Raw genomic sequence first — 25201 nt, 5'->3', positions numbered from 1 at the left:
CTTAGAAAAAAACACAGTCAAGGCAACACTTAAAAAAAAAGACCAGACAAGAAAAGTCTATTCACTTCCGGCTCAGGTAGAAAGTCATAAATTTGACCTGCCCCTGTTAGTGTGTGAGGCTGCTGACAAGTGCTGGGACCTATAATTAGTGGTGTTATGCCTGTTTCTGAGCAGCAATGGGGGTGGGTATGGGGAGCATGAATGACCTCAAAAGTGCCTTACGGAGGAGTCTAGGGTTTTTCAATTCAGTACCTGCCTAAGAGCCCTTTGGAGTTCTTGGCATGTGTGCATAAAGAGACAGCAGTGTCTCTGCCACAGCAGACTTTGGGGGGAGGGACCCACTTTAAATCTCAGGCTTTTAACACAAGTTTCTCAGAGTGACGACATCATCGGAGGGAGTTAGGAGTAGAGCCTGCTGCAGTTGGGGCCATTGGTAGCTTCCTAAAGAAACTTCTGCTATTAGCGGAGGAGTAAGTCCCAATGCTCACATGAATCCCCATTCCCACACACCGGGAAAAAACAAAAACAAAACAAAAACAAAAACAGGGACTCCTGCTTTATGCTTCTCTAAATTCTGAATTGCCGTTTTTTTGCGGTGCCTCCGGCGCCAACCACACAGATCTTGTGCCTAATCCAGGGTTTCCATCTCGTTGGAGTCGGTGCATGGGAACTAGCATTACACTTGGTCATGTCTGCATTACATCAGCAAAGCAAATCACAGCAGCCCCCACCCCACCCCGTGTTAAGCTTCCCCTGTCTCACTGCCCTAAGCATCACAGACTCGGACACCCAGTCAGCGCTGACCGCTGCAGTCACCCCTCTCCTCCAGCCTCCTCTAGCCCATTATAGCAGCGCTCCTGCGGCCAGGCTGCGGATTTTGCCATCTCTGTTCGGTGCTGACTCTTAACCCCAGGTGTTAAAAGCCACACGCTCCACTGCAGCTTAGGCTAAAGAACTCATATTTGGGCCATCGCATTCTGTAGGCCTCAGGCTGGTCGACGGGGCGAGTTGTTAAAATGCAGTTCATCTCTGCCCACTTTCATTTTGCAGAATCACCGATGACGGTGACCTGTTTGGCTTTCACCTTGTGTTGTAGAGAACCAGTTACTGCCTCTCTCAAAAATCGAAACCCAGCACACACAGACACTTAATCACTTCAAGCGATAAAGCAGTTGGCCTGGCTGTGTTTCTCCTATGAGCTTTCAGAACGACCAGACAAGAGGCAGACTATCACATCACCTTCGACGAAACACTAAGATGAATTCAGCCTACCATAACACAGGATGCAATTGCATATGAATTCCTGGGTAATTTATTCAAAAGTGTAAGAAAAGTGAATCCACCAACTGATTTGTCTTCACATTGTGTAAAGATAGTGTTATACAATAACTCGGGACATGCTGTCCTTTTTGTGGTTCTGTGTAGTTTTTGTAGTCCAGGTGCATATTACAGATTACTGGTAATATACAGTATAAACAACAGCTGCCAGCAAAACTGCTTTATTCAATTACTATTTTTTTTGTTGATAGATTAGGCTGTAAATCAGGAATTGCAAGGAATCAACAGATGAGTTTTTACACAGTATCTGGTCACATTGACCAGTTGGATCCTTTTTTGAGTCCTCATGCCTCATTGCAGGCAGGTGCCCCGCACCCAGGTTCTGAGGGAGTTTAGATACGACCATCAATGGACACCTAGGAACATCAGAGTAATAGCTAACAGTGTGTCACATTTCAGCTATCGTTGGCGGCTTGTAGTTCTGTGTGGCAGAATTCCATACAGAATTCCATGTAGACACAGCTGTTATCTCCATTTTCCAGAAGAAAATGGGTTTAACTACGAAATGCGTGCAACGTAGTACTGGTTTGAAAAGCAGTGATTTGAGCGAGTTTAATCTTACCTGCAGCTGAGCTCTAATGCCAAGATGTCAGAAAGCTCATGAAGTCAACTTTAGAATTGTAAAGAGACTTCTTAAAGTAGGAAGAGAATTTCCCCAACCACGTTAGATGTGTTTGACACAACCAACTAAGATATCAAACATGGAGGCTGGAGAGATGGCTCAGTGGTTAAGAGCCCTGACTGCCCTTTCCAGAGGACCCGAGTTCAATTCCCAGCACACACACGACTGCTCACAACCATCTATAATTCCACTTCCAGGGGATCTGACACTTTCACACCAATGCACGTAAAATGAAGTTAAATAAATCATTAAAAAGAAGGATACCAAACCTTCTTATTTTCTTGAAGTCCTAAAGCATATTAAATGTATTCTGTCTTTTGTACCAATCCAAATCATCCTTCCCCTGGATGTCAGTTGTTGAGGCCCTGAGATTATGACAGCCATGCCTTACTCCTAAGAGAATTAGTTAGATGCCCTTGCCCCACTTTTTAAACTGAGGCGATCAGGTCGTGGAAAGAAATCTATTGAATTTATTTCCCCTCCATTCTCAGGCACGCCTGCCAAGTGTGCAATACAACTGCTTTTTTTTAAGGAATATATAGAAACAGTTTGGTTTAGTCCTGGCCAGGGATAGATCAAGAGAGAGAGGAGCACCAGTCCTGGCCGCCATTGTGAGCATCCCACGATCCTCATTGTGGCACGTAGAGCCAACAACTCTGCAGCAAGTTCAGACGCTTGCTTTCAAAGTATTACTCGCAAGGCTTTGGCTGAGGGAAATGTGCCCGTAACTGATTGACATTTATGGATGAAAAGCCAGTTTGTATCGGTGGCCCATCATCAACACGTAGTTTTTGTCTTAGGCAGTAAACCCCTCTAAACACTTTAAAACATGTAGGCATTAAACGCGAACCCTGAAATGGGCTCTTCTCATCCCCACCCACTCACCTACCCCACCCCGGAAAAGAAATCCTAGTTCTGTCGAATGCTGTGCTTTGTTTGATCCGTCTCTCAGTAGATGTCTCTTTCTCTCTCCGTTTTTTTTTCAGTTATTATTATTATTATTCCTGTCATCCGCACCATTTGAATGCTACTTTTGCAATGAGATGTCTAAATGCATCCCTGACTATACCTCTTTTATGTTGGAGAGTGGGGCAAAGTGAACAACAGAGCTGTTACCCATTAGCAATGCTATTTGGAAATCACGGTGCTTTCTTTTTCTTCTTCTTCTTCTTCTCCTGTATAAAAGAGATGCCTGTGAATCATTAACTGGTAATGCAGACAAGCCTGGTGGTCATAGTGGGCGGAAATGCCCCCACCGGTATAAATGAGGGGCTGAAAGTCCAGCGACTGTTAACAGTAGATATTTAGCATGCATCTAAACCCACTCCCTTCCTTTCCAAATGTGGCATTGCTGGAATAAAATACGTATAAGCGAACCTCCGTTTGGTTTCTGTTAAGTGTTTTTGGGAGAGCCTTTAGGGTCATCGGTGGAAGAGGGGAGGTGGGGTGACACAAACTGAGGTCCTAAACTGTAAACGCAGACAGGTCAGGGCAGCCCACCGCGTGTGCGCCTCGGGTCTTGACCTGGGAGGGGCTCTGCCGAAGACCCCCAAGCTCTGCCGCCTCTTTGCTTCGCTCAGACCCATACTCCCGTGGGAAGGCAGGGGGCCGCAGACCCCAGAGAAAGAACGCGAATGGTTCCGGCCAGTGGGCGCCTTGTTTGACCAGACCGGGTTTTGTTTTCTATCCCTGCTCCCTCCCCGGATCCGATCGCCCCCGTGGCCCTGCAGACTGACAGCGAACGGACAGACACCGCAGCTGATGGGGAAACCAGTGCCACTGAGGTGAGGATGGAGACACGTTATTTTCTGGCGGGACCTTGTAAGAGTGCTTCCCTTTGGGAATGCTGCAGCGTACACACCGTGACATCTGGCAGTAGAAGACAATAGCGCGTGGCACCATTTCCCAAGTTCTCTTCTTCGGTAGCCGTAGCTAAGTGGAGGGGCTAATCGCTTCCTTTGCCTTGAATTGTAAGAGATAGTTATAAGTAGCCACAGGCCGGTACATTCAGTAGATGGCACGCGGCTGTAAGTAGTCACAGCCCGGCACAGATGTAAAAGTCGGCCTGTCGCCAATGCTGGCTTGGCGTGAACACACCCCTTCCCTTCATGTCACTAGTTTTACTGCACCATGGGGATTTGCAGAGAAAGCACCTTGGTCCCCTTGGTCCCCATACACTGATAGGAAATCTGAGACCAGCTAAGACATGTCTGTCCATACCTGTAGTCCCAACAATTGAAAACTGAGACATTATATATATATATGCATATGTATATGCGTATATGTGTGTGTATTCATATATGAGTATGTATGTATATGTATATATATGAGTGTGTGCGTATGTGTGTATGTGTATATATATGAGTGTGTGTATGTATATGTATATACATGAGTATGTGTATGTATATGTATGTGTGTATATATGAGTGTGTATGTATACATATGTATATATGTACATATATGAGTGTATATGTATATGTATATATGAGTGTGTGTGTATGTATATATATGAGTGTGCATATGTATATGTACGTACATACATGAGTGTGTGTATGTATATGTATATATGTACATATATGAGTGTGTATGTATATGTATATATGTATACATATGAGTGTGTGTGAGTGTGTGTGTGTGTGTGACTTGCCTAGGCAATAGAGCAAGACTGTCTCAACAAAACCAAACCACAACAGACATAAGATGCTGGGCTCCAGGTAGACCAGATGCTTTGCTTAGCTTGATGCCTTTCTTGAGCATGACCTCATTCTCACCTCTAGTTTGACTCTGGGTCTCACAAGGACCGGGAAGCCCAGGCTCCCCTCAGAGAGAAACTCTTTACCATGCTGGCCCATGGGCCGTGGCCCACTTGCCCTTACTGGTGCTTGATGTTAGGCCAAGAATAAGGCTGGGCCGTTATAAAGCTGGAAAAGGAAGGACAATGAATGGTCTGTGAGATATCCTTGATGGGAATCTTTTTAATTCAAAAAGTTGCCTTGTTTAATTGTAAAAAGAGATAACAGTAGTGTTGTCGACGGTGGTAACTTATCCTGTATCTCAGTCTTCCCTCTACAACTTGTTCTAAGTGCAAAAGTTCGGCTGGGTGTGATGGTTCATACCTGTAATCCCAGGACTGTGTAGGCTGAAGTGGGCGCCCTCCTCTCACCAACCGAGTGGGGCCTGGAGAGAGGACTCAGTGGCTGCTCTCCCCCTCCCGGGGCAGCTCGTGACGCCTGAGATTATAGTTCCAGAGGATCCAAGCCCCCTCCTGGCCTCTGCAGGTGGCAGCCAGGCACACAAGTAGGACACAGACCCAACATGCAGGCAGAGCAGTCATACACAAAAATAAAAATAAATAACGATAATCAAAGACAAAGTGTGTGAGCGCAAGGCATTCGAGGCGCCACTCGGGTTTTAAATGCAGGAGGCTACATATGAAGCTCTTCGAGCTGCAGTTTTGTGGTCTACAAACTGGAAGTTGCGAGGGCCGAGATATGGTCACTGTGAGGTCTTGCCTATTGAGGGGCTGTCATTTTCCCATAATGATAGCCATTCTGGGAGAACTGTGAACTGAGTCCCCAGATTCAAGACTCCCAAACCTTCGCTAACGTTCTGTAAGGACAGCTTCCCAGTCCCTGCTGCCCCTTCTCAGAGCTCACGCATTTATCCGCCTCTCGGAATGCCAGAGAACCGCTGAGCATAAGACTCTGTGGCCACTTTGTTCTCATGATGATGTCCCGTCTTTTGTGTGTGTGTGTGTGTGTGTGTGTGGGAGAGAGAGAGAGAGACAGAGACAGAGACAGAGACAGAGAGAGAGAGGCAGAGAGAGAGAGAGAGAGAGAGACAGAGACCATCTTTTGTGTGTGTGTGTGTGTGTGAGAGAGAGAGAGAGAGAGAGAGAGCCATACTTTGTGTCTAACAAAGCACCGCGTCTGAGTGTGCGAGGGCCGTTAACCCTCACGGCCAGTGAGTGTGCAGCAGTGCTCACACCCAGCAAGCGTGCATAGACCACAGGTCTCCCGCCGTAGAGTAAATTGCTTGGTAAGTCTTCCTCTCCCACTCTTTCCTGACGCTGCCAGTCGGACCAGGAGGAAGACGCAGAGCTCAAGGCACAGGTAGGAGAGTTAGAGATATCCCCCCCGCAGAGGCCAGTGTGTGACACGTCATTGTCTGCGTTGCCATGTTCAGACCACCGGCGTCGACCCCCCCTCCCGCCCCCCCCCCCCCGCATGTTCCCTCCCCGGTTACCGAGCCGACGGCGTGTGGAGTGGCGTCTCATCCCCTGACGACTACTGTGTCCTTACCTGTCCCTCTCTTCTCCACTTTTTTCAGAATAGTCTGGTTAAGCGCATAAAGGGTGAAAATGTGTATGTCAGACATAGTAACCTTATGTTAGAGGTTGGTATTGGTATGCACCACGGTATGCTTGCTTGTGTCGTTCACCCTCCCGTGGCGTAACCCCGTGGGCTTGAGCCATCATGCATGAACTGTGTGCTCAACCGTTAGTGACGGGGGTGGGGATGACTCCTCGACGTAAATCTGAGTCCTTGTTCTCTCCCAGACACAGAGCCCCCTCTTCCTGTGTGTGTGGTGGTTTGGGTCCTCTGGTCACATGTAAATGTCACTCCTTAGAATCTGCCTTTGACTTTATTTTTTTTTTAATTTGTATGCTGTGCAAAACTAAATCATTTTTTCTTTCCCTTCTCCTGGAAATCCGACATTTTTCACTAGAGTGTTTGTGGTAGTGTCTTGAACCCTGATGCGAATTCTGTTTCCTTTTGACTACTAATGTGTTTGATATATATTTTTTAAATAAAAAGAGGGGTGGCCGGGTATAGGAAATCACTGTGAAAGACTGACTGTCGGAATCTTCTCCCCCTGCCCCGTAGGAGCTAGATAAAACTCAGGACGAACTGATGAAACACCAGACCAACATCAGCGAGCTGAAAAGAACCTTCTTGGAAACCTCTACGGAAACCGCCTTAACAAACGAGTGGGAAAAGAGACTTTCCACGTCCCCCGTGCGACTGGCTGTCAGGCAGGAGGATGCGCCCATGATTGAGCCCCTTGTGCCTGAGGAGGTCAGTGTTTGCTCGGTGGGCATGTCCCTTCCCCGCACAGGGTCTGGCACTGGGAAGTGGGGGCATGGTCAGGCCTGGGATGAGGTTGTTCATTGCTCCCAAGATCCAATGGAGCAGGTGGATGGAGGACGGGGTCTTAGCATCAGATGGCGCTAAGAACGACCACGGCCAGGCAGGAACAGGGAGACTCCAGCGCACCTTGACCCGAGTCTTACCTTTAATGTCAGGTTTATACCTGGGAGATGCTGATGATCTCATAGTGGGTCGGTGCTGCCTGTAAACACACTTTCTTCTCCTGCATTGAGAAACGCCCTTTAAAAACTTCATTAGTGATTGGAAAATGAGGCCTGATAAGATCGTCCACTGTTTAAATGGCGGCGGGGGGGGGTCAGAAGTTAATGACATTTCAGGGACAGATAAATATTGGGGCATATAATACTGGGTTTTTGTTTCATTTAAGGGATTTTTTAAAAAACTTATTATGCCTGGTTATTTTTAACTAATCCTAAGTTAAGTGTTGCTTGTTTGTTTTTAAATGGGGAAAAGCAGGTGACAGGCATCCCTTTTAAAGTAAGGCGTTTGCGTCTAAGACTTTGGGCGGCAGTGAGGGCTGAGCTCTGTCACTCTGGAGCTCCCATTCTGTGAGTGCCGTGGCCGTTTGATCACCTGCCAGAGAGCACCCTGCTCTCTCTCTCCTTGGGAAACTGCATCTTTCAGGCGCCGTATTGATTAGCTTCCTTATCAAGAGCCTTCTTATTGTGAGATATTTGCCCAAGAAGCCATGAGAGAAGAGAACATCAAAACTCCAACTGTTGTGCGAGACAAAGCCTTTAGACGGTAGCACATACTTACAATACCGAAGTCCTTGCAGAGAAAATAAGAGTCAAATTGCACCCATTGTTCACCATCCGTGGAAGGCTGTTTACCAAAAGTGCCTGCCTGCGGCTCATCATCACTACATTTGGGGCCACCCAATCCCAGCTGGAAAGGGAAGATTTGGATACCCCGTCTGAGTTACTTCGGAAAACGTTCTTTTTCAGGCGGAATGAATAAAAAGTATTGTTGTTACCCAAGCCTCCCTCCCTGCACCTTTAAACACCAGCTCCGCTCAAACTGCTTAAGTACCAGGAGGCAAAATTCAACATTCAGTGCGATTGAGTCATTACAGCCTTCGCGTTGCTAAGAATGGCCCCGGTAGACTAAGGAAAGGGCTCAGCGAAGAAAGCATTTGCTGTGGGATCACAAGGAGAAGAGTTTAATGACTCCCCAGCAGCCAGATGTGGTGCTGTGGCTCGGCTGCCGTAAGAGGCAGAGGCAAGGGAATCATCTGAGTTGGCACAGGCCGCAGCGCATGACAAGAAACCCTGCCTCGTACATGGTAGAAAACAAGAACTAAAACCCCAGGTTGTCCTCTGACCTCCATGTACACACTGTGTAGCACATGTATGCCCTCACTCACACATAAACACACATGTGCATGTACACACACACACACATTTTTAATGTCACTAATCTGTTATGATGTCATAAATTTTATTGTAATTTTCAAATCTGGATTAGTTTACCTCTTTCTTTTCCCCCCTGAGGCAGGGTTTCTCTGTGTGGCTTTGGAGGCTGTCCTGGAAATCGCTCTTGTAGACAGGCTTCAATCTTAAACTCACAGAGATCCGCCTGCCTCTGCCTCCCGCGTGGTGGGATTAAAGGCGTGCGCCACCACCACCCGGCTATTCTACTTCTATCGTCTCTTTTGGAAACAAAGTTTTTGTGGCTTTAAAGATGTCAGATACTGGCTTAAGTTATGAAGACGCAAAACAAAGTTTAAAAAGAAAAAGAGAGAGAGAGAGAGCCCCAGCACCTGCTTCCATACTGATTGAACTGAAGGAAATGGTACATGATAGCCTTTCTGAAAGAGAATTTGGGCAATAAGACGTGTTCATAAGCGTGAAGAACTTAAATGTCAAGGCCATAAGACTGATAAGACATTTTACTCCTGAATCTTAGAGAACGGTGTTGAATCAGTGATTGGAGGAGGTGGTACTTTGCCTGGCCTGAAGGTTCCCTGGACGGCCGTGCCTTCTCTGCATCAGTGCAAACAATGGAGACAGCCAAGAAAGGCCCCTTCCAGCGTAGCCAGACAGAAACCCTCCCCTGTAGTTAAAGGGCAATGCCACATAGGTCCACAGACTGGGGAAGTGCAGAGCTGGCTGCCCACATGTCTCTGCGGGAGCTCCATGAATCCATCCGCACTGTCATATACACAGGAAATCTCAGGAGGCCCTTGTCTGGGTAGAACGAACTGGAGAATGGTGAATGCTGGGCAGCAGGGGAGTCCCAGGAAAGCTAGGTAACTCGAGTCCTGGAAGATGAGAACTGTTTCCACGTGGTCCAAGCCCTGTGCTTCACTAGACAGCTGGGATAGGCAGCGTGACCTCTACATTCCCATGTGTTCTTTAGAGCGAGACAGTTGTCAGTGACATCCAAGTTTATAGTCCAGCTGGGAGCCCTATAGATAGCCATAGGAGTGAAGAAAACATTCTCATTGTCTAAGTCAACCCCGTCTCTATATTTAGACCCTGGCTCTTCTTTCTGGCTTTATGAGGAGCAGACGATCTCTTTTGCCTCCAGCTAGGAATGTACAAAGCATATTGGTTTACTGACTCATAAGCAATCGGTTTTATTTTGAATGGGAGACATTTTTCAGTTGCTTGGTATCACTCTGTTATTTGATATGACCACTTTAATTGTCCAGTGTAAAAAGAATCCCAGTTGTGTCTACATAGAAATATTTAACTCATTTTTTATTTCTATCACAAATAAAATAATACTATTTTGTGCCCAAATTAGAAAGATACTCAGATTCCTCAGTTATATGACCCCAACTTAGTTGGTTTCTGGGATCTTTTTTAGATGAATTTCAGTGAGAAAATGATATCTTGAAAAAATCTAATGACTTCAGATTTTTAACTTTATCATCTTTTTACCTATAGTGATTGAATACTAATTGTTACTTCTGTAAAATGCTACTACCATTAATGAACAATTAGAAAATACTAAAGTTAAAAAATGTGCAGTGAATTAATAATGATTATATTCTGAGAACTTGATGTATTCACTACATATAAAGTCAGACTTTGTTTGCCAGTGATTTCAGGTTTCCAATGTTTGAATAAATAGCAAACACAGGCATCCTCAAATCAGTGGATAAAGTCAAGTCTTTGTTAACATTGACAAACAGATCAGTTCACGTGAAAGACACATGTTCTCTGTGACACTGAGCACAAATGGTTCCGAAAATGGCCTTGCATATGGCACATTTAGAGTCGTGTTCTCTAGTGGTTACTTGGATACCAAAATTGTCCAAATCCCAGCCAAAAAGCAATATTAATGCCTGTGTGGTAACAATGTTGTCCTGTGTTGCATGTGAGCAGTAAATTCACAGGTATATTCACTGTATAATATAGTGAGCCTAATAGGTATAGTATGTACCTAATAAGAGTAGCTTTGAGATAGACACTAGCCACAGTTTATTCCCATTGTTTATAGCTTTTTATATTTGCATTTAATCTACCTATTCTCTACCAATTATTGTTAGAAGACCTTAAATAATCCAAGAGAGAATGAGTGCTATGAATTTTGTAACCCTGAATAGGACTTCGCATCTCAAATATATTGCAAAGTAATGTTTAATGGCTAACTAGAATGGCTGGCATATACACTTGACTGTATTCTTAACTGATAATAGAGGCACAGTATAGAGGCTTCAATTTATCAGTAGCTTATCACTCCCTTAGTAGAAGCAAGGTTGGATTGAAAGGTGGATGATGAATAAGGTTTAATTTTTATACCTATCCATCTATGTTAGATGTTTCTGTTGTTGGCACACAGTTCAAAATGTGACCTGTTGATAGTTCCAGCAGCAGGCACCTGTTTCAAAAATTAGAGTTTTTTAAGCCAGGAGACATCCTGAAAACCACTGTTTCAGTGCCTGGCTTTTCCCCTGGCTTTTATCTTTGGGATAGCGTTTATCTCGATGATTATAATTAGAGGTCTAACACCATTGCGCTGGAAGAGCACCTATAATTTTGAACTTCTCTTCCTTGTTCCTCGCTTCTGTGGTTGTTACTGAAAGTGTTTATTTTCAACCTAAATTTAATAATTGTTTGGGTTTTTTGTTGTTGTTGTAAATTTTACCTTTTGCAATGTCCTTCTCCAGGATAGGAATCATTTCTCTCCTACAAAAGTGGGTTACTTACCTCTCGTTAGAGAAAATCATCTGGGAATAGTATTGTCGTGTTTTACAGTAGGTTCCACAAAAGGCATTCCAGATGTTCCCCTACAACCAACTCAATGCAATTCTTACTAAATGACTAGTGGATGGATAGTCGCTTCCTTAGTGGAGGCACTGGTTAGGTTGGGAGGTAAACCATGTATAGAATTTAATTCTAAGCCTATCCCACTAGGTTACTACTTCTGTTACTGACGCATGATTCTGAACGTGGCCTAAACTCTTAAGGAGTTGTCATAGAAGTGTCATGTTTGCAATAATACGATTTGCTTAAAGAATTCTATTCTCCCACAAACGTTGGATTTGGCTCCGTCACTTTTAGATTAATTTCAGAACTATTCTTCCTATCCCTACTGTGTGGGCTTGTACACTCTGCAGAGACAGGCGTGGTAGCAGCGGGATTGCCTTTTGAATGAAGTCCATTTAACACTAAAGGAAGTGACAGAGGGACCCTTTAAAACTCAAGCGCTGGTTCCTACGTCAGAGAATGAAATCAACGTTTCTCGGTTCTGTACATTAAAGAAAAGTATGGTTTTGACCTATCCTTTCCACTCAGATCATCTGACATTAACTGTAAAATACTATTCGCCATATTATAAAAGTTCAAATAAGCCGGGCGGTGGTGGCGCACGCCTTTAATCCCAGCACTCGGGAGGCAGAGGCAGGCGGATCTCTGTGAGTTCGAGGCCAGGCTGGACCGATAGCCTCCAAAACAATACAGAGAAACCCTGTCTCGTAAAACAAAACAAAAACAAACAAACAAACAAACAAAAAAGTTCAAATAAAATTTGACTTTTGCTTCTAGGCCAACAAAGGTATCTATTCAGAAATGGCCAGGTTTATTCAAGTGAATGGCATCTCAGTTTGCTTTCTGTACTGTAGTTAAAAAACAAAAACAAAACACTCTGACCAAAAGCATCTCAGAGAAGCAAAGGGTTCATTTGGCTTAAAGTTCCAGTTCCCAGTCCATCCTTGAAGGAAGTCAGGGCAGGAAGGCAAACAGGAGCTTGAAGTAGGCTCCACAGACAGTGTTGCCCGCTGACTCACTGGCAGGCTTATGCTTAGCCAACTTTCTTACAGCCCCCCAGCACCATCTGCCTAGGGAGTGGCACCGCGCACACAATTAACAATCAAGGCAGCCCCCTCCCCCATACAGAGCTGCAGAGGAGCCAGTCTGGTCTGGGGAATTCACCCACCGAACTTTTCCCTTCTCAAATGACTCCAGCTGTATCACGTTGACCGTTAAAGCTAACCAGGACGGATGGCTAATGCTCCAACCACGTGTAGACTCCCTTCACTACCAAAGAGGATACGGTGGGATGCCTGTAAGAAACAGAAGTGGGCGTTTCTTCCGTTTACTTTTAAAGCTGTTTTATTCACATTTTCTTTTAGTACTTACGCCATTAGGGCCATGAGAGACGCCCAGTGAAATGCCAAGAAGCCCCTCTTATCACTCTTGTGTGCTTTGCATTTGTGGAAACGTAAAATGTCTTGAGTTGTGTGAGCATCTATTTCAGGAGATAACGTTGCCCATTTAGAGATGACTGTTAAAACTTGAAATGGCTCTAGATCACCTTTCAAGTGAGTAATTCCTCCAGGCAAACTGTGAATGGCTGTGAATACATATATGATACAGTGCTGGCTTCCTAACTCATCTTTCTGGGAAAAAAAAATGTCTGCCCCCTCTTCTCCAACCCCCTTTGTTCAAACAGACCAAAGAAGAGAGAGAGATTTCTGAGAGAGTTGTATTTTTTCAGCAAGGAAGCTCACCATTCCTTGAGTCTCAGGTAAAAAAGCAAATGTGGGGTCATTCTTCACGCTTCAGCGTCAAGGGAGAGTCTGGATTTACCTCTTCAGTTTTTCTTGTTTAAAGCTAGGGTGGGTGTGTTAATTTGCTTAGATTTGGGAAAGGGGGATTTTTTTTTCTCTTCTCAGTATGCTAGTGGTTAAGAACATAATGCCTGTGGCTTCTACGTGATAAAAATTACCATTGAAGCTTTGGGCCTAAATCTCCCGAAACTCCCCACTGTCAGTTTCCATCTATAAGACCTCTACTATCTTTAACGACTTTGATTTCTGAATGCTCTGAACTTACTTTGGTTTTCTTGCTAGCCAAGTGTGGTTAAGAAAATACGAGAAGGCGTCTCTGCTGATTCTGTGACTACTTCTCATCAAGTAATTTTCCAGAAAACTGTCCCGTCGACCCTAGAGGTTATTTTTCTTTTTCAATTCGTATCTTTTAGTGCAATGCCAGCATGTAGATCAACCTGCGGTTATTTTGCTTAGCACAAGCGTAGATCTAGATTCGAGTTCTCACGATACTGTAAGTGGAAAACAACACCCTAGTTTAAGATGTGAAACCGAATGCCCACCTACCCTGGTTTGGTCTCCCTTCCTTCTGTAACCTGGTAGCCCAGGACATCCGTTAACTCTCCCGTAGGCCAGGGTTTCTTACTTTTCTTCTGCCTTGTTGGAGCTAATGCTAAAGAAAAGCCTGAGAGATCAAACTGCAGTTCTGGTTAACAGCGGAGCACAACACTCCGCAGACCTCCAAGTCTTATTTTAAAGGGATCCAAATCAGTAGTGTCTCATCAGGGGAAACTCCATCACAGTACCATGAATACAGGTGCACTCAGTGTGCATTGATACCATGCATAGTCATGAATTGGCTTCCCTAGATAAGGAAATAAGTGTGCACACGTGGAAAATGGCATTTACAGAGACTCGGAGAACGCCTTCAAACTTCCTTGTGAAAATACCAGTAATGTGAAGCAGTGTGTAACAGCAAACAAGGAAAACTGTCTTTTGTGCCTGCACGTGTGAACCTTCGTAGTTCAGTGATAACACCCAGCCTTGAGATAAGAATGCAGCCAAGCTGCCGATCACAAGCGGTCAAGTAGGTTCCCCATAAAATTCATCGCCAAGGTGTGTTCCTAGTTAAAGAAGCATGAGATTGCAATGCCACCACCACCACCCCACACACAGAAAGTTTTCTGGGTTGAAATCAGATTTTAGGTGAGAGGGGAGACTCCAGCCATAATTCTTAGATGATAGAAGTCACCCTTTGCTTCAGCCCTACCCCATGCAGTTTATGCCCTGAATTTTTTTTTGTAAAGGCTTCTTATTTTACAAACAAGATACCATCGGCTTTTCTAATTTAGCTTTTATATTTTGGATATAGGGCACAGAGGATTGGGTTATTGTAGACAAAATGCCCACTGAGGTAGTTGATGGTGATTCGAAAAAGATTGTGACTTACAAGGTGGTAACTGTGAGCAGTAAAACTGGTGAGATCCCAGCCGACTTGCTAAAACCTGGCATGATTGACATGCGTGGCTTCGATGACTTGGCCAGAGAAATGCACCTCGGGGATGAGAACGCGCAGAGGATGTACACGCTGGGGAAATCCTATGACACGGTGTCTGGCAGAATTGTCACCATGACCGGGAAAGGGAAAGAGGGGGAGAAGGCGGCGGCACAGCCCTCCCCGCTGGAAGGCCTGCAGAAGGCAGAGAGAGGCCCTGCAGAGAAGGTCAGCCCCCTGCTGGTGGAGTACGAGGTCCTGGAATCGCTGGCTGATGACGCATCCAGAAGAGGACCCGAGGTCCACACCCCGAAGCGGAGATTGTCAGAATCCCTGGCGCCCATCAAGGAGGCCGAATCTCGCCGGCAGAGCCCGGAGGAAGATGACACCCAGAAGGCTCCAAAGCCGGGAGAGGGTGCGCCTGCCCACCCCCGGGTCAGCAAACCGCAGCAGGTGCCCGAATGCGAGGTGCTGAAGGTGGGACCCTTTGGCCCACGCAGGAAGAGCCTGTCGGAGTGGCGGTACTCCCAGGAGCCGGCCTTGACCGTGGCTACTGCCCACTACGTCACCGAGTCATCCGCATCCCGAGTGGTGGTAACCAGTGGTGCTCATTCGGTCACAGCTTAAGATTCCAGCATGACAGTTTTTTTTTTAACAACAACGCCCTGCTAACCCTGAACCTTTCCCGATTCTCTTGCCGCTTGACTTTATGTTGAGAGCAGCGAACCCAGCTTCTTTTTTTTTTCCGTCGTCTTCTTCCCATGATGAAATCAGTATTGCAGCCCAAAGTCAGCAGCACTAAAACACTTCCCCCCCCTTTTATTTCTAGCTGCCCGTTCCCAAGATCCGTGACAAAGCGGCTGTGGCTTGCATTTGGAGGGGTGGGGTGGGAAATGACCTGCTTAAACCGACGCCACCCTGAACGTTGGTAACTCTGCTTCAGCACATGAGGGCTCGGGGCCGCCTGGTTTGCTATGTTATGCCCCATTCCTTTCTGTTTCCAAGCTCTGTGCGTGGACTCCTCCTTCCTTTCCCCTCCGCCTCCGGGTTTTGTCTAGCGAGTTGCCAATCTCTCTCTCTCTCTCTCTCTCTCTCTCTCTCTCTCTCTCTCTCTCTCTCTCTCTCTCTCTCTCTCTCCTCCTCCTCCTCTCTCTCTCTCTCTCTCTCTCTCCCTCCCTCCCTCCCTCCCTCCCTCCCTCCCTCCCTCCCTCCCTCCCTCCCTCCCTCCCTCCCTCCCTCCCTCTCTCTCTCTCTCTCTCTCTCTCTCTCTCTCTCGTACTTGACTCTCGTTTCTCGTTTCTTTGTTCACTCAGACCAAACAGTCTTCTGGGGAGAAGCTCATGGATGGCTCGGAGATCCTCAGTCTGTTAGAGTCTGCACGGAAACCCACAGAGTTCATAGGAGGGGTTTCATCTACTACTACTACTACCCAGAGCTGGGTGCAGGTGGCCATTCCCTCCCGTCCTTGCCGTTTTGTGACTGTGCCCGTTTGCTTTGCTTGTGAGCTTGTGCCCCGGGCATGTGCCTGTGTTTTGCATCCAAGTGGCATTGCCCTCCTCCCTGCACCTCAAAGGATGTCCGTCGTGGGGTCCCCCTCCCCGCCTCCCATGACTGTCATTCATTGCCCCTGCATGTGTCTGTCTGTCCGTCTGTCCGTTGTGGGCCCTCCATTCCACTTCGAGAACGTGCTTCCTTCACTCAGGAAACAACGGCGTTAGGTTTTAATAGCATCTGGTCTTAGGAAACATTTCATCTCCTTCGCCGGGGTCTTAAGGGCACGTTCCAGGCTAGTGGGAATGTGCACCAAAGCTTCTGACCTCCCTGTCTCTCTGTGTGTTAGTGAGAATGTGCACCAAAGCCCTCTCTTTCTCTCTGCGTGTACTTTTATTTCGTCCTGTTTCTTTTGCCATTGCTCTGAGAAAGCTGTGCGGGTCCCGGTGTGTGTGTGTGTGTGTGTGTGTGTGTGTGTGTGTGTGTGTGTGTGTGTGTGTGTGTGTGTGTGTATGTGTGTGTGTGGTGGCAGCAAGGAAAGCTTATTTTTATTGCCATCAGCCTCCCGTGCATATGAGCTCTTGATGCCGGCTTTGGGCATTGTCGTGAGTCACCACCGCCTTGGGGTTTTTTTGCTGCTTTGGTTCATGGAAGGTCACTCAGACGCTGTACTCTTCCCACACAGAAACTGGAGACAAAGACGGAGTCCGTCGAAACTGAGGCTGCGGAATCGACCCCGCCCTCCCAGCCCCTCAGCACTGAGAAGGTGATACAGGAAACCGTGTTGGTGGAGGAGAGGCGCATGATGAATGTTCAAGGCAGTGGAGATGCTTCCCAGACAGCGGGGGACGACTCAGACACAGCAGCGGGGGCCACGCCCGCAGATCCTCACCGTGCGAAAGGGAAGGAGGGCTCTTGTGTGACAGAAGCAGCTAAGGAGGAGAGGGGAGAGGAGGCCGACACACCTGTCCCCGAGCAGGAACAGCCAGCCACGGAGGAGGAGCAGCAGGTGGCAGCCACCCACCCTTCTGAGGCTTTGGAACAAAAATCTCATTTTGAGGTAAACGGCAGTTACCGTTTCTCTCAGAGGCGATCCCCTGAGAGTCAGAGGAGAGTGGTGGTGGTGCTACATCTAACTTACACCTCCTCGCGCACAGGCCTTTGGTTTCCCCCTCTGCTCTTTCACGCTGCACAGCAGTGAAGAGTCTCCAGGCCCGTCTCCAGCTTTGGGGGTGGGTCACATAGGAACGTAAAAGATAGTAAGCGCTGACGACGTATAGTTCCAGGAAGTGGCTTCTGTCATTGAAACTATAACTGACGGAAAGCACAGGGAGCCAGTGGATAGATATTAGAAAATCTGAGGGCCACAAAGATGGCCCGGTGGCCAACGGTGTTTGCCACACAAGCCTGGTGACCTGAGTTCAATCCCTGGGACCCTCAGTGGAAGCCAAGTTCTGAAAGTTGTCCTCTGACCTACACACACACAACAGCAACAACGATAGTGATAAAATGTTTTTAAAAGAAAACTTGACATTTAATTCTGATCCATTTACTTTCCCAGAAGGACCAGAAAGCATTCCTCCAACTCCCAGAACTTTAATCTTTATCACCTTTTACTGAGATTCTCCACAGGTTGGTGGGTGGCAACAGATGATTTGGTTACTAATAGCTTGTGTATACGATCATCTCTGTCAGTATTTGCATATGAGATTGAGAAGAAGGAACAGATTGTTTTTAAATACCCCTTTAAAATGTTTCCTTCCCCTCGAACATGCTACGTCAGCAACACGGTGTGCTTTGGGGAGACTGACATGAGTTCACTGTATGTCATGATCCCTGTCTCGTTCAATACGGAAACTTTTGTCACGGACAAAACTAGCAAGGACACCAGGAAGGGAGAGAAACTCACGCTGTGTGTACGCCCCCGGTAACCCCTCCCCCCTTGCTTCCCACTGACACAGTCATCTGTGAAGATGGAGACCATGAGTGTGGGCAGTGTTTCTCCAGGAGGGGTGAAGCTAGAGATCTCTACCAAGGAAGTTCCCGTAGTTCACACAGAAACAAAAACCATCACTTACGAGTCCTCACAGGTAAGACCGGAGACCTGGCCACTCTAGGGCTTCTTGCATTCAAGGGTAACTGCCCAGGTTACCAGTCCAAGAGGTTGTGAGGATCCAGCATCCAAGCCATCAAGGACAGTGCGGTCCTGTGGTCTTGTTACTGATTGTGGAGTCACAGCGACTTATCCAAGGCCTTAGACAACCTTGACGTAGGAAAGTCTCAGAAACCTGGGTGTGCAGTTTCGGATTAAGAAAAAGGCCTCACATTTGTAACCTCTCGGTTGTTAACCCTCCTTGCTTGCTGCTTTGTGTGGAGTTTACTCCTAGAGCTCCCATGTTCTACCTGAATTGGGTTGTGGGTACGGGAAGCAATTGCCCCTTCCTTCCGAGGAAATGGGTTCCAGGTTTCCCATGGACACCCACATCTGTGGATGCTCTAATCCCTTGGTTAGAATAGTATAGCATTTCCTTTATACCATGTGGACATGCTTGGGTATAGTTTAAATAATCTCTAGATGACTTACACTACCTTGCATGATATAAATGCTACGCTGGTGGTGTTTGCTGTACTCCAATGTTTAGCAAACCTCTGGACACGTTCAGTCTGGCTGCAGGTAGTTCCCATCTGTGGTTGATTGGGTCTTCATATGGGGAGGGCTGTCTCTACTCAGTCAATGCACTGCATTAAAGAGAGGAACAGCCCTATGGAGAGTAAATGCAACCACACCCGTGTGCTGTGTGTGTTCCTGTCCCTGCTTAGGTTGACCCTGGGGCGGACCTGGAGCCTGGTGTGCTAATGAGCGCACAGACAATCACATCCGAAACCACGAGTACCACCACCACGACACACATCACCAAAGTAAGTGGAACAAACACCCACAAGCTTTACTCTTGACGGCTGGAGAAGGGCACTGATCATCAAAAACCTCTGACAGGCTGGGGGTGCACAAGGAATTCATTACTTTGCCTACCAGGTGTCAAGCTAGTTGTACTGGAAAGTGAGCTTCGAAATGTCCATTATCTAACGTGAACGTGTCACCCTATGTTGGTTTCTCATTGAGGATTCATTCTGGTATCCCTGATGCTCACCCTGGGGTGGGCACAGAGTAGCTCTCATAGGAACTGGGGTCTGCTAAGCCCAAAAGAACTCTGCTTTTGGAAGCAAACAGGCTGAATGCCTGTGGCAGACTGTGCTCGTTTAGTTCTGGGGGAAGGGATGACAGGGGGACCTCACACTGCCGCCACTCTCTGCCGTTACCCCCGGTGAGTCACTCAATGATGCTGTCCTGTCTCCTTCAGACTGTGAAAGGAGGTATTTCAGAGACGAGAATCGAGAAGCGAATAGTCATCACAGGGGATGCTGACATCGACCATGACCAGGTAGAGTGTGTGTGTGTGTGTGTGCAAGAGACGATAAACAGAGAAGCAAATGTGAACACCTCGGCCCTTAGGTTCCCGGCGCTGATCTTTCTAGATGAGGATGTAACTCTAAAATGGTTTCTGAGTTTTAACTTTCCCCGGTATATATGATTTTGAGCCCCGTCTGTAGTCGCCTTACCTCACCGTTAACTGTGGGTATAGATTTAGCGCGTAAGTCTACTACACCTTGCTGCTGCTCATGCCATGTCCCACCTCCTTTTTTTTGTTTTGTTTTTTGTGTTTTGCCCTTCTGTGATTTCCTGGGGATAGGCGCTGGCTCAGGCAATTAAAGAGGCCAAAGAGCAGCACCCCGACATGTCAGTGACCAAAGTAGTGGTCCATAAAGAGACAGAAATCACCCCAGAAGATGGAGAGGATTGACCAGAGGTAAGAGGTGGCGCTGATTCTCTAGGCTTGCCTCCGCTGGCATGCGGCATGGGGCACTTCCCTCCCACCCTGGGCCTCAACTCCCCCCTCCACCCCCACCTCCCCCAGCCTCTCCTCCATCCTCGCACTGGCATCTTCGGGGGGTTGTGGGTGCCGGAGTGTCTGTGCTGTGGAAATCCCCATCGTAGGAGCTGTGTTTGCACACCCACGCCAGTTAGAGAGAAAGGGAAGAAGGCAGGGTCCCTGCTTGCCTGGTCTCTCTGCTGTCCATTTTCAACCGGGGCTTTGCCTCCTTCTCGTAACCCAGATTTGAAGTGTCAAATTTGGTCTCAGTTGCTGAGTGGCCTAATAAAAAAACAAAAACCAAAAAAAACAAAAAAACAAAGCAAGTTCTTCCGAGAGGCTGGGTTTGTGCTCCCACCCATAGAGAAATTAAGCTGTCCTCCTCCGTGCTTTTGACGACAGCATCATCCCTTGGAAATGCGCTCTTCCAAGACAGTGTTTTGCGTACGCTTCAGGCTGGCTGGGCACTAACTGTCTTTTTTGATGTCTTCTATTTCCTGTGTTCTGTGAGTGCAGATTTGTGCCTCCCCCCCACCCCGCACCCCCGTTTTCCTCCTGAAAAGTGCATGCCTTGCCAATCCGTGTGGCCAGCACCCTGAGCAGACGCTGTGTGCACACCCTTGTTGTGCATACCGACCTGCCATGCGAGAACTCGGGTGGCCCCATGCATGTCCCTAGGTGGTCGTGAATGCCGAGTGTGGTTGTAGCTGCTTCCGTGTGTACTTCTAGAAAAATAAAGGACATTGAAAAGAGGTTGTCCAGCTCTGTTTCTGGAGCATTTATGTTCACGAGGAACACCTCTTTTTAAAATAAGAAAAAGTGAATGCTGAGCTCACTCAGATTCAACTTAGTGGGATTCTTGAATGATGAAAACAAGAATAGAGTAGAGAGAGAGAGAGAGAGAGAGAGAGAGAGAGAGAGAGAGAGAGAGAGAGAGAGAGGAAAGGGAGAGAGAGAGGGGAAAGAAAGAGAGAGGGGGAGAGAGAGACAGAGAGATAGAGAGACAGGAGGGAGAGACAGAGATAGAGAGAGGGCTGCGGCCACTTGGGCGACATAATTGTATGCTGCAAACATTAACAGCTTTCTGCTGGGATGAGCCTTTTAACACCCACAGTACTTTCTGTCCCTACTGGGATGTTTTCCAAATGAGGAACTAACGGATCCTTTCTTCCCACAGGAGTAACTCAGCTTGCACAGGAACCCTGTCACGTAAACCGTTAGGAAAACCGGAGCCTATACGGCATTCCCTCTTCTAACCCAACTGACTTGCATCTGTCCGTGGAAAATTCCAGAAGAACTGACCTTGACCGCTAATGAAAGACACTGGCAGAGAGATCCTCCCATAATAAAGCAATCCAAATCAGCACCACTGAACTGATACTGCATGAAGCGATGATAAAACAAAACAAAACAAAAAATCACAAAAGAGCCGCACTTTTAATTTTCACCAAAATATCTGTCTTCAACTCTACCTGCACGTTCATAACCAACAGCATAAGCCGTGATCTCATGTAACACATCAACAACTCATGCCTTTCATAGTTTATTATTAAAGCCTCAACAAAACCGAAGTTCCATAGGTGACAAATTCTCCGTTTACAAATAAATGTTAATTACCCTGCAATGCTATCAACCCGTCTAGGCCCGGTGTGTCAGATTTACCCCAGATTAGATGTGCCAATAACCAACTTTGTTCAGTAAATGACTTGAATCTTGTCCTTGTCTAATCTGGTTTTATTATTCTCACCCATAAAGCAGTAATGACTCTCTGACCCTCTAGAAATACTTAACAATCTCGCTTTGTGTCTCAAATTTGTTACAAGGTAGAACTGATTTCTGGCACTTTGAAGTAATTCCTACCTAGCCGTTCACTCTGGTCTGCGTTCAGTCCAGAATGATTCCCGGAATTACCTAAGCAAACCTTCACTGTGTAAATGATCATTGTTTGAGGAGGAAAACCTGTATTTTTGTTAGTTTACAATATTATGAAAATTCACTCCAGGAAGACCTGTCGGATGACTTTTGCTTTGTTGTTTTTCTTTCCTTGTGATTTTTTTTCATTGATTTTTTTCTTCTTTTACTTGAACAAAGAAGGTGTTTTATTTACAAATCTGGTCCGTATTTACAATCTAGTTCAGAGCCAAGCCTTAAACTGTACATAATTTCCACTGTAATTAAACTATCTAGCGTTTAGTTATAAATAGCCTCCAGAAAGAGATATTCTCCATTACGCTGTCAGCTGCATCACAGCCCGCCGTGAATGATGTTATCGCATCACGAAATAAAAATGGCAAATGCATTGAAAGCCTTCATTTTTTTTTCCCCACGTGGAGTGATTCTGGGTTTTTTGGTGACTTAGCCCAGAGTACACCGAGGTCCTCATCTAACTCAAATATAGAGCAGTCCTTTCTAGTGAGGGTTAGAGATTCACACATTCAGCACATGGGATACACACCTCGGAGGGGTTGGGGGATGGCATCAAAACACATTTATATAAATATTCCAGTTACCTGCAATGGCTTCACAAGGGCATGTCAGGCTCTCAGTTTCAGTTTTACGAGAAAAGGGACTCAAGAGTGTGGCTAAGAACCACTGCTCACTCTTAAGGAAGATACTCCAGCTGTGATATTGATGACAGCAGATGGACAGTTGAGGAAGAGGGACAAGGAGGATGTCTGTCACAACCCCTATCCCCACCCCTCCCCTCTCAAAAGAAAAAAGAAAAAAAGGGAACAGCCTAGGCAGGAAGCCATCGAAGAGAACTCAGAGCATGTGACAAAGACGCTGAGGCGTAGCTCTACAGGGCTGATGGCTTCTGGCAGGGGTGGGGGAGGACTCAGTTCTACTGAAAGGGCAGGCCACTGGGAGTTTGGCCATGCTCCAGTGTGACCACAAGGCCAGGGGCGGTCATGGAAGGAGATGAGTGGGATTGGGGCAGCTGATGGGAAGTCCTCAGGGAGTCCATGAAAACAAACGTTATATGGAAAAGAATTAAAAGTAGACAACACTGCTCTTTCAGGTATCAGCTCCACGGCTGAATAAATGAGACGCCGGGTGTTGCAAAGCCTGTGTGGCCTCTTCCATAAGAGCTCGTTCCTCACATGATGGTAGCATGTTCCTCATGCGATGGGGGGCGGGGAGCTAAGGTCCAAAGAAATGCCTGCTTTTATTGACACCTTGTGCCACGAACAGGTCTAGTGTATCGGGCGAAAGCCTGGAGATTTAAATGAAACACAAGACGTCCAGCCATATGTGTTGAAGTGTGTGTGTGTGTGTGTGTGTGTGTGTGTGTGTATGTGTGTGTGTGTACGTGTGTTTTGTTTTTGTTTGATTTTATGTCACCGTAGTCAGGGTGTCTGCTGGGTCTTGGAGTCTTATCTAGAGGCTTCATTGGGGGAATTCTGAACTTCCAAACTCTTTGGAGAAGGAGGTACTTACAAGTCTCCCACTCACCCATGGTTGTGTTCATGGTGTGGAGCTCTTCTTTGCTTCTTCAGAGCTGTGAACCAGGAAGAAACTCTAGCACTGAATCTGGTGATTCAGTGTCCCTCGGGATGAGACTTACAGCACAGTTTTCCATGGTGCAGCCCAAAAGAGGCTTCGGCTTCCCACTATCATGCCAACTTCTAATTAGATAGCAGCATCTGCAAATTTGAATTTTTGATCTGTTGACTCATTAGCCACTGCCAAGCATTCCCTAATCCAGTAGTTTTAAAGCCCAATTTCACTAACGCAGAAATCAGGCTTACTGGTGTGAAAGACTTGTTCTTGAAGAGGTCAGTGTCACTACAATACTGTGAAAATGACCCCAGAAACACTTTCAGAAACTAGAACAATTCTATTTCTGTGAGTGGTTTGCCTCACAGAGAAGTGTGCTTCTCAATTTGTTCTCCTATTCAAGTCCAGGGCAACAAGAAAACCAGAAGGCACAGTTCCCTTTGAATATGCAGGGGAAGGTTGCAAAGATAAGAGCAGTGTAACGTGTAGCATGGTAACATGGTTTTACAATGGCAGTGATCTACAGAAACCCTAGCTGTTGTGTTAACAGCTCTTAAGAACTCTCTGTGTTTTCTCTAGACTCACTGAGTGGACGGCTAGACCCAACCAAAAAAACCCTTCAGGTAAAACGCTCCTGCTTCCACAGTGACTCAAGGGCTAAGAGCACCAGCTGCTCTTTCAATGGCCTGGGTTCAGTTCCCAGCACCCACGTGACAGCTAACAATTGTCTGTAACCCCAATTCCACAGGGTACAACACCTTCTTTTGGCCCCCACGGATACTGCACACACATGGTACACTTGCATATGCTCAGGCAAAACACAAACACATAAAATAAAAATAAGTCCTAAAAAAAATAATACTTCTGCCTCCCATGCCTGGTTCATCCCGGGTCCCTGCTATGTGGAGATCCCTGATGCCCCGCCCCCTTGTACTGGGATGAACAGAAATGATGCTGAGATAGCCCTGCTACAGGGAGAGAGGTGAGGACATCATGGCTGCTGAGGGCATCACAAGTCGTTTCGATTTCCCGAAGAACTCGCTTATCCTTTCTCAACTATATGCCTTTCAAGGTTCAGACCTCCTATGCCGTGTACTGAGGGGCCCCTGAGGTCATGTACCCTTTGGCTCATTTCTAATGATTGTTGGAATCCATTGTCTTTGTTATATATCAACTTCTTCCTAGCATTTCTATAGCTAAAGTAAGTAAATGTCAAAATTAGCTATGCCTTTGAATAACAAAATAGAGTCTATAATTTAAATCCAAAATTATGTCTAACTCATATTCCTAACTCACCAGGGTTACGTATGCCTTCAACGCTAGGCTTTCTCACTACAGCAACCCGTATTAAGAAGGGCCTGCCTTGGTTTGCTGTAGAGATGACCCTGCCTTTTAATAGACATTTACTTGCAAAGTAAAACTGAACTGTTGCATTTTTTAATATACTTTTTGATAAGCCATTGGTGTGCACCATTAATATCCCTCAATATCAACGGCCTCAACTTGCCTATAAAAAGACACAGACTAGCAGAATGGATACAAAGACAGAAGCCTTCCTTCTGCTGCATACAAGAAACACATCTCAACACCAAAGACAGACGTTATCTCAGAGTAAAGGGCTGGGAAAAGATCTTCCAATCAAACGGCCCCAAGAAA

General features: G+C 46.5%; 1 protein-coding gene across 21 annotated transcripts in view; it reads left to right on the top strand.

Moving 5' to 3' along the window:
• The window catches only part of Epb41l3 (erythrocyte membrane protein band 4.1 like 3), a 211674-nt gene extending 189328 nt beyond the window's left edge, over positions 1–22346 (top strand). For 7 of the 21 annotated variants that reach the window (XM_040752870.1, XM_040752865.1, XM_040752864.1 and 4 more), the window contains 11 exons: positions 3691–3744; positions 6037–6072; positions 6290–6355; positions 6847–7038; positions 15941–16072; positions 16804–17178; positions 18080–18208; positions 18939–19037; positions 19478–19558; positions 19868–19984; positions 21225–22346. In XM_040752870.1, the coding sequence (XP_040608804.1) occupies positions 3691–3744; positions 6037–6072; positions 6290–6355; positions 6847–7038; positions 15941–16072; positions 16804–17178; positions 18080–18208; positions 18939–19037; positions 19478–19558; positions 19868–19978 (1275 nt within the window). In that variant the 3' untranslated portion in view covers positions 19979–19984; positions 21225–22346. The remainder of the gene's footprint in view (positions 1–3690; positions 3745–6036; positions 6073–6289; positions 6356–6846; positions 7039–15940; positions 16073–16803; positions 17179–18079; positions 18209–18938; positions 19038–19477; positions 19559–19867; positions 19985–21224) is intronic. The other 14 variants (XM_040752873.1, XM_040752866.1, XM_040752878.1 and 11 more) reach the window with 7 other exon arrangements.
• The last annotated feature ends 2855 nt before the right edge of the window (positions 22347–25201 follow it).

Source organism: Mesocricetus auratus, unplaced genomic scaffold, assembly GCF_017639785.1.
Source record: "Mesocricetus auratus isolate SY011 unplaced genomic scaffold, BCM_Maur_2.0 Super-Scaffold_100010, whole genome shotgun sequence".
Lineage (NCBI taxonomy): Eukaryota > Metazoa > Chordata > Mammalia > Rodentia > Cricetidae > Mesocricetus > Mesocricetus auratus.
This window is presented reverse-complemented; position numbering and strand designations above follow the sequence as displayed.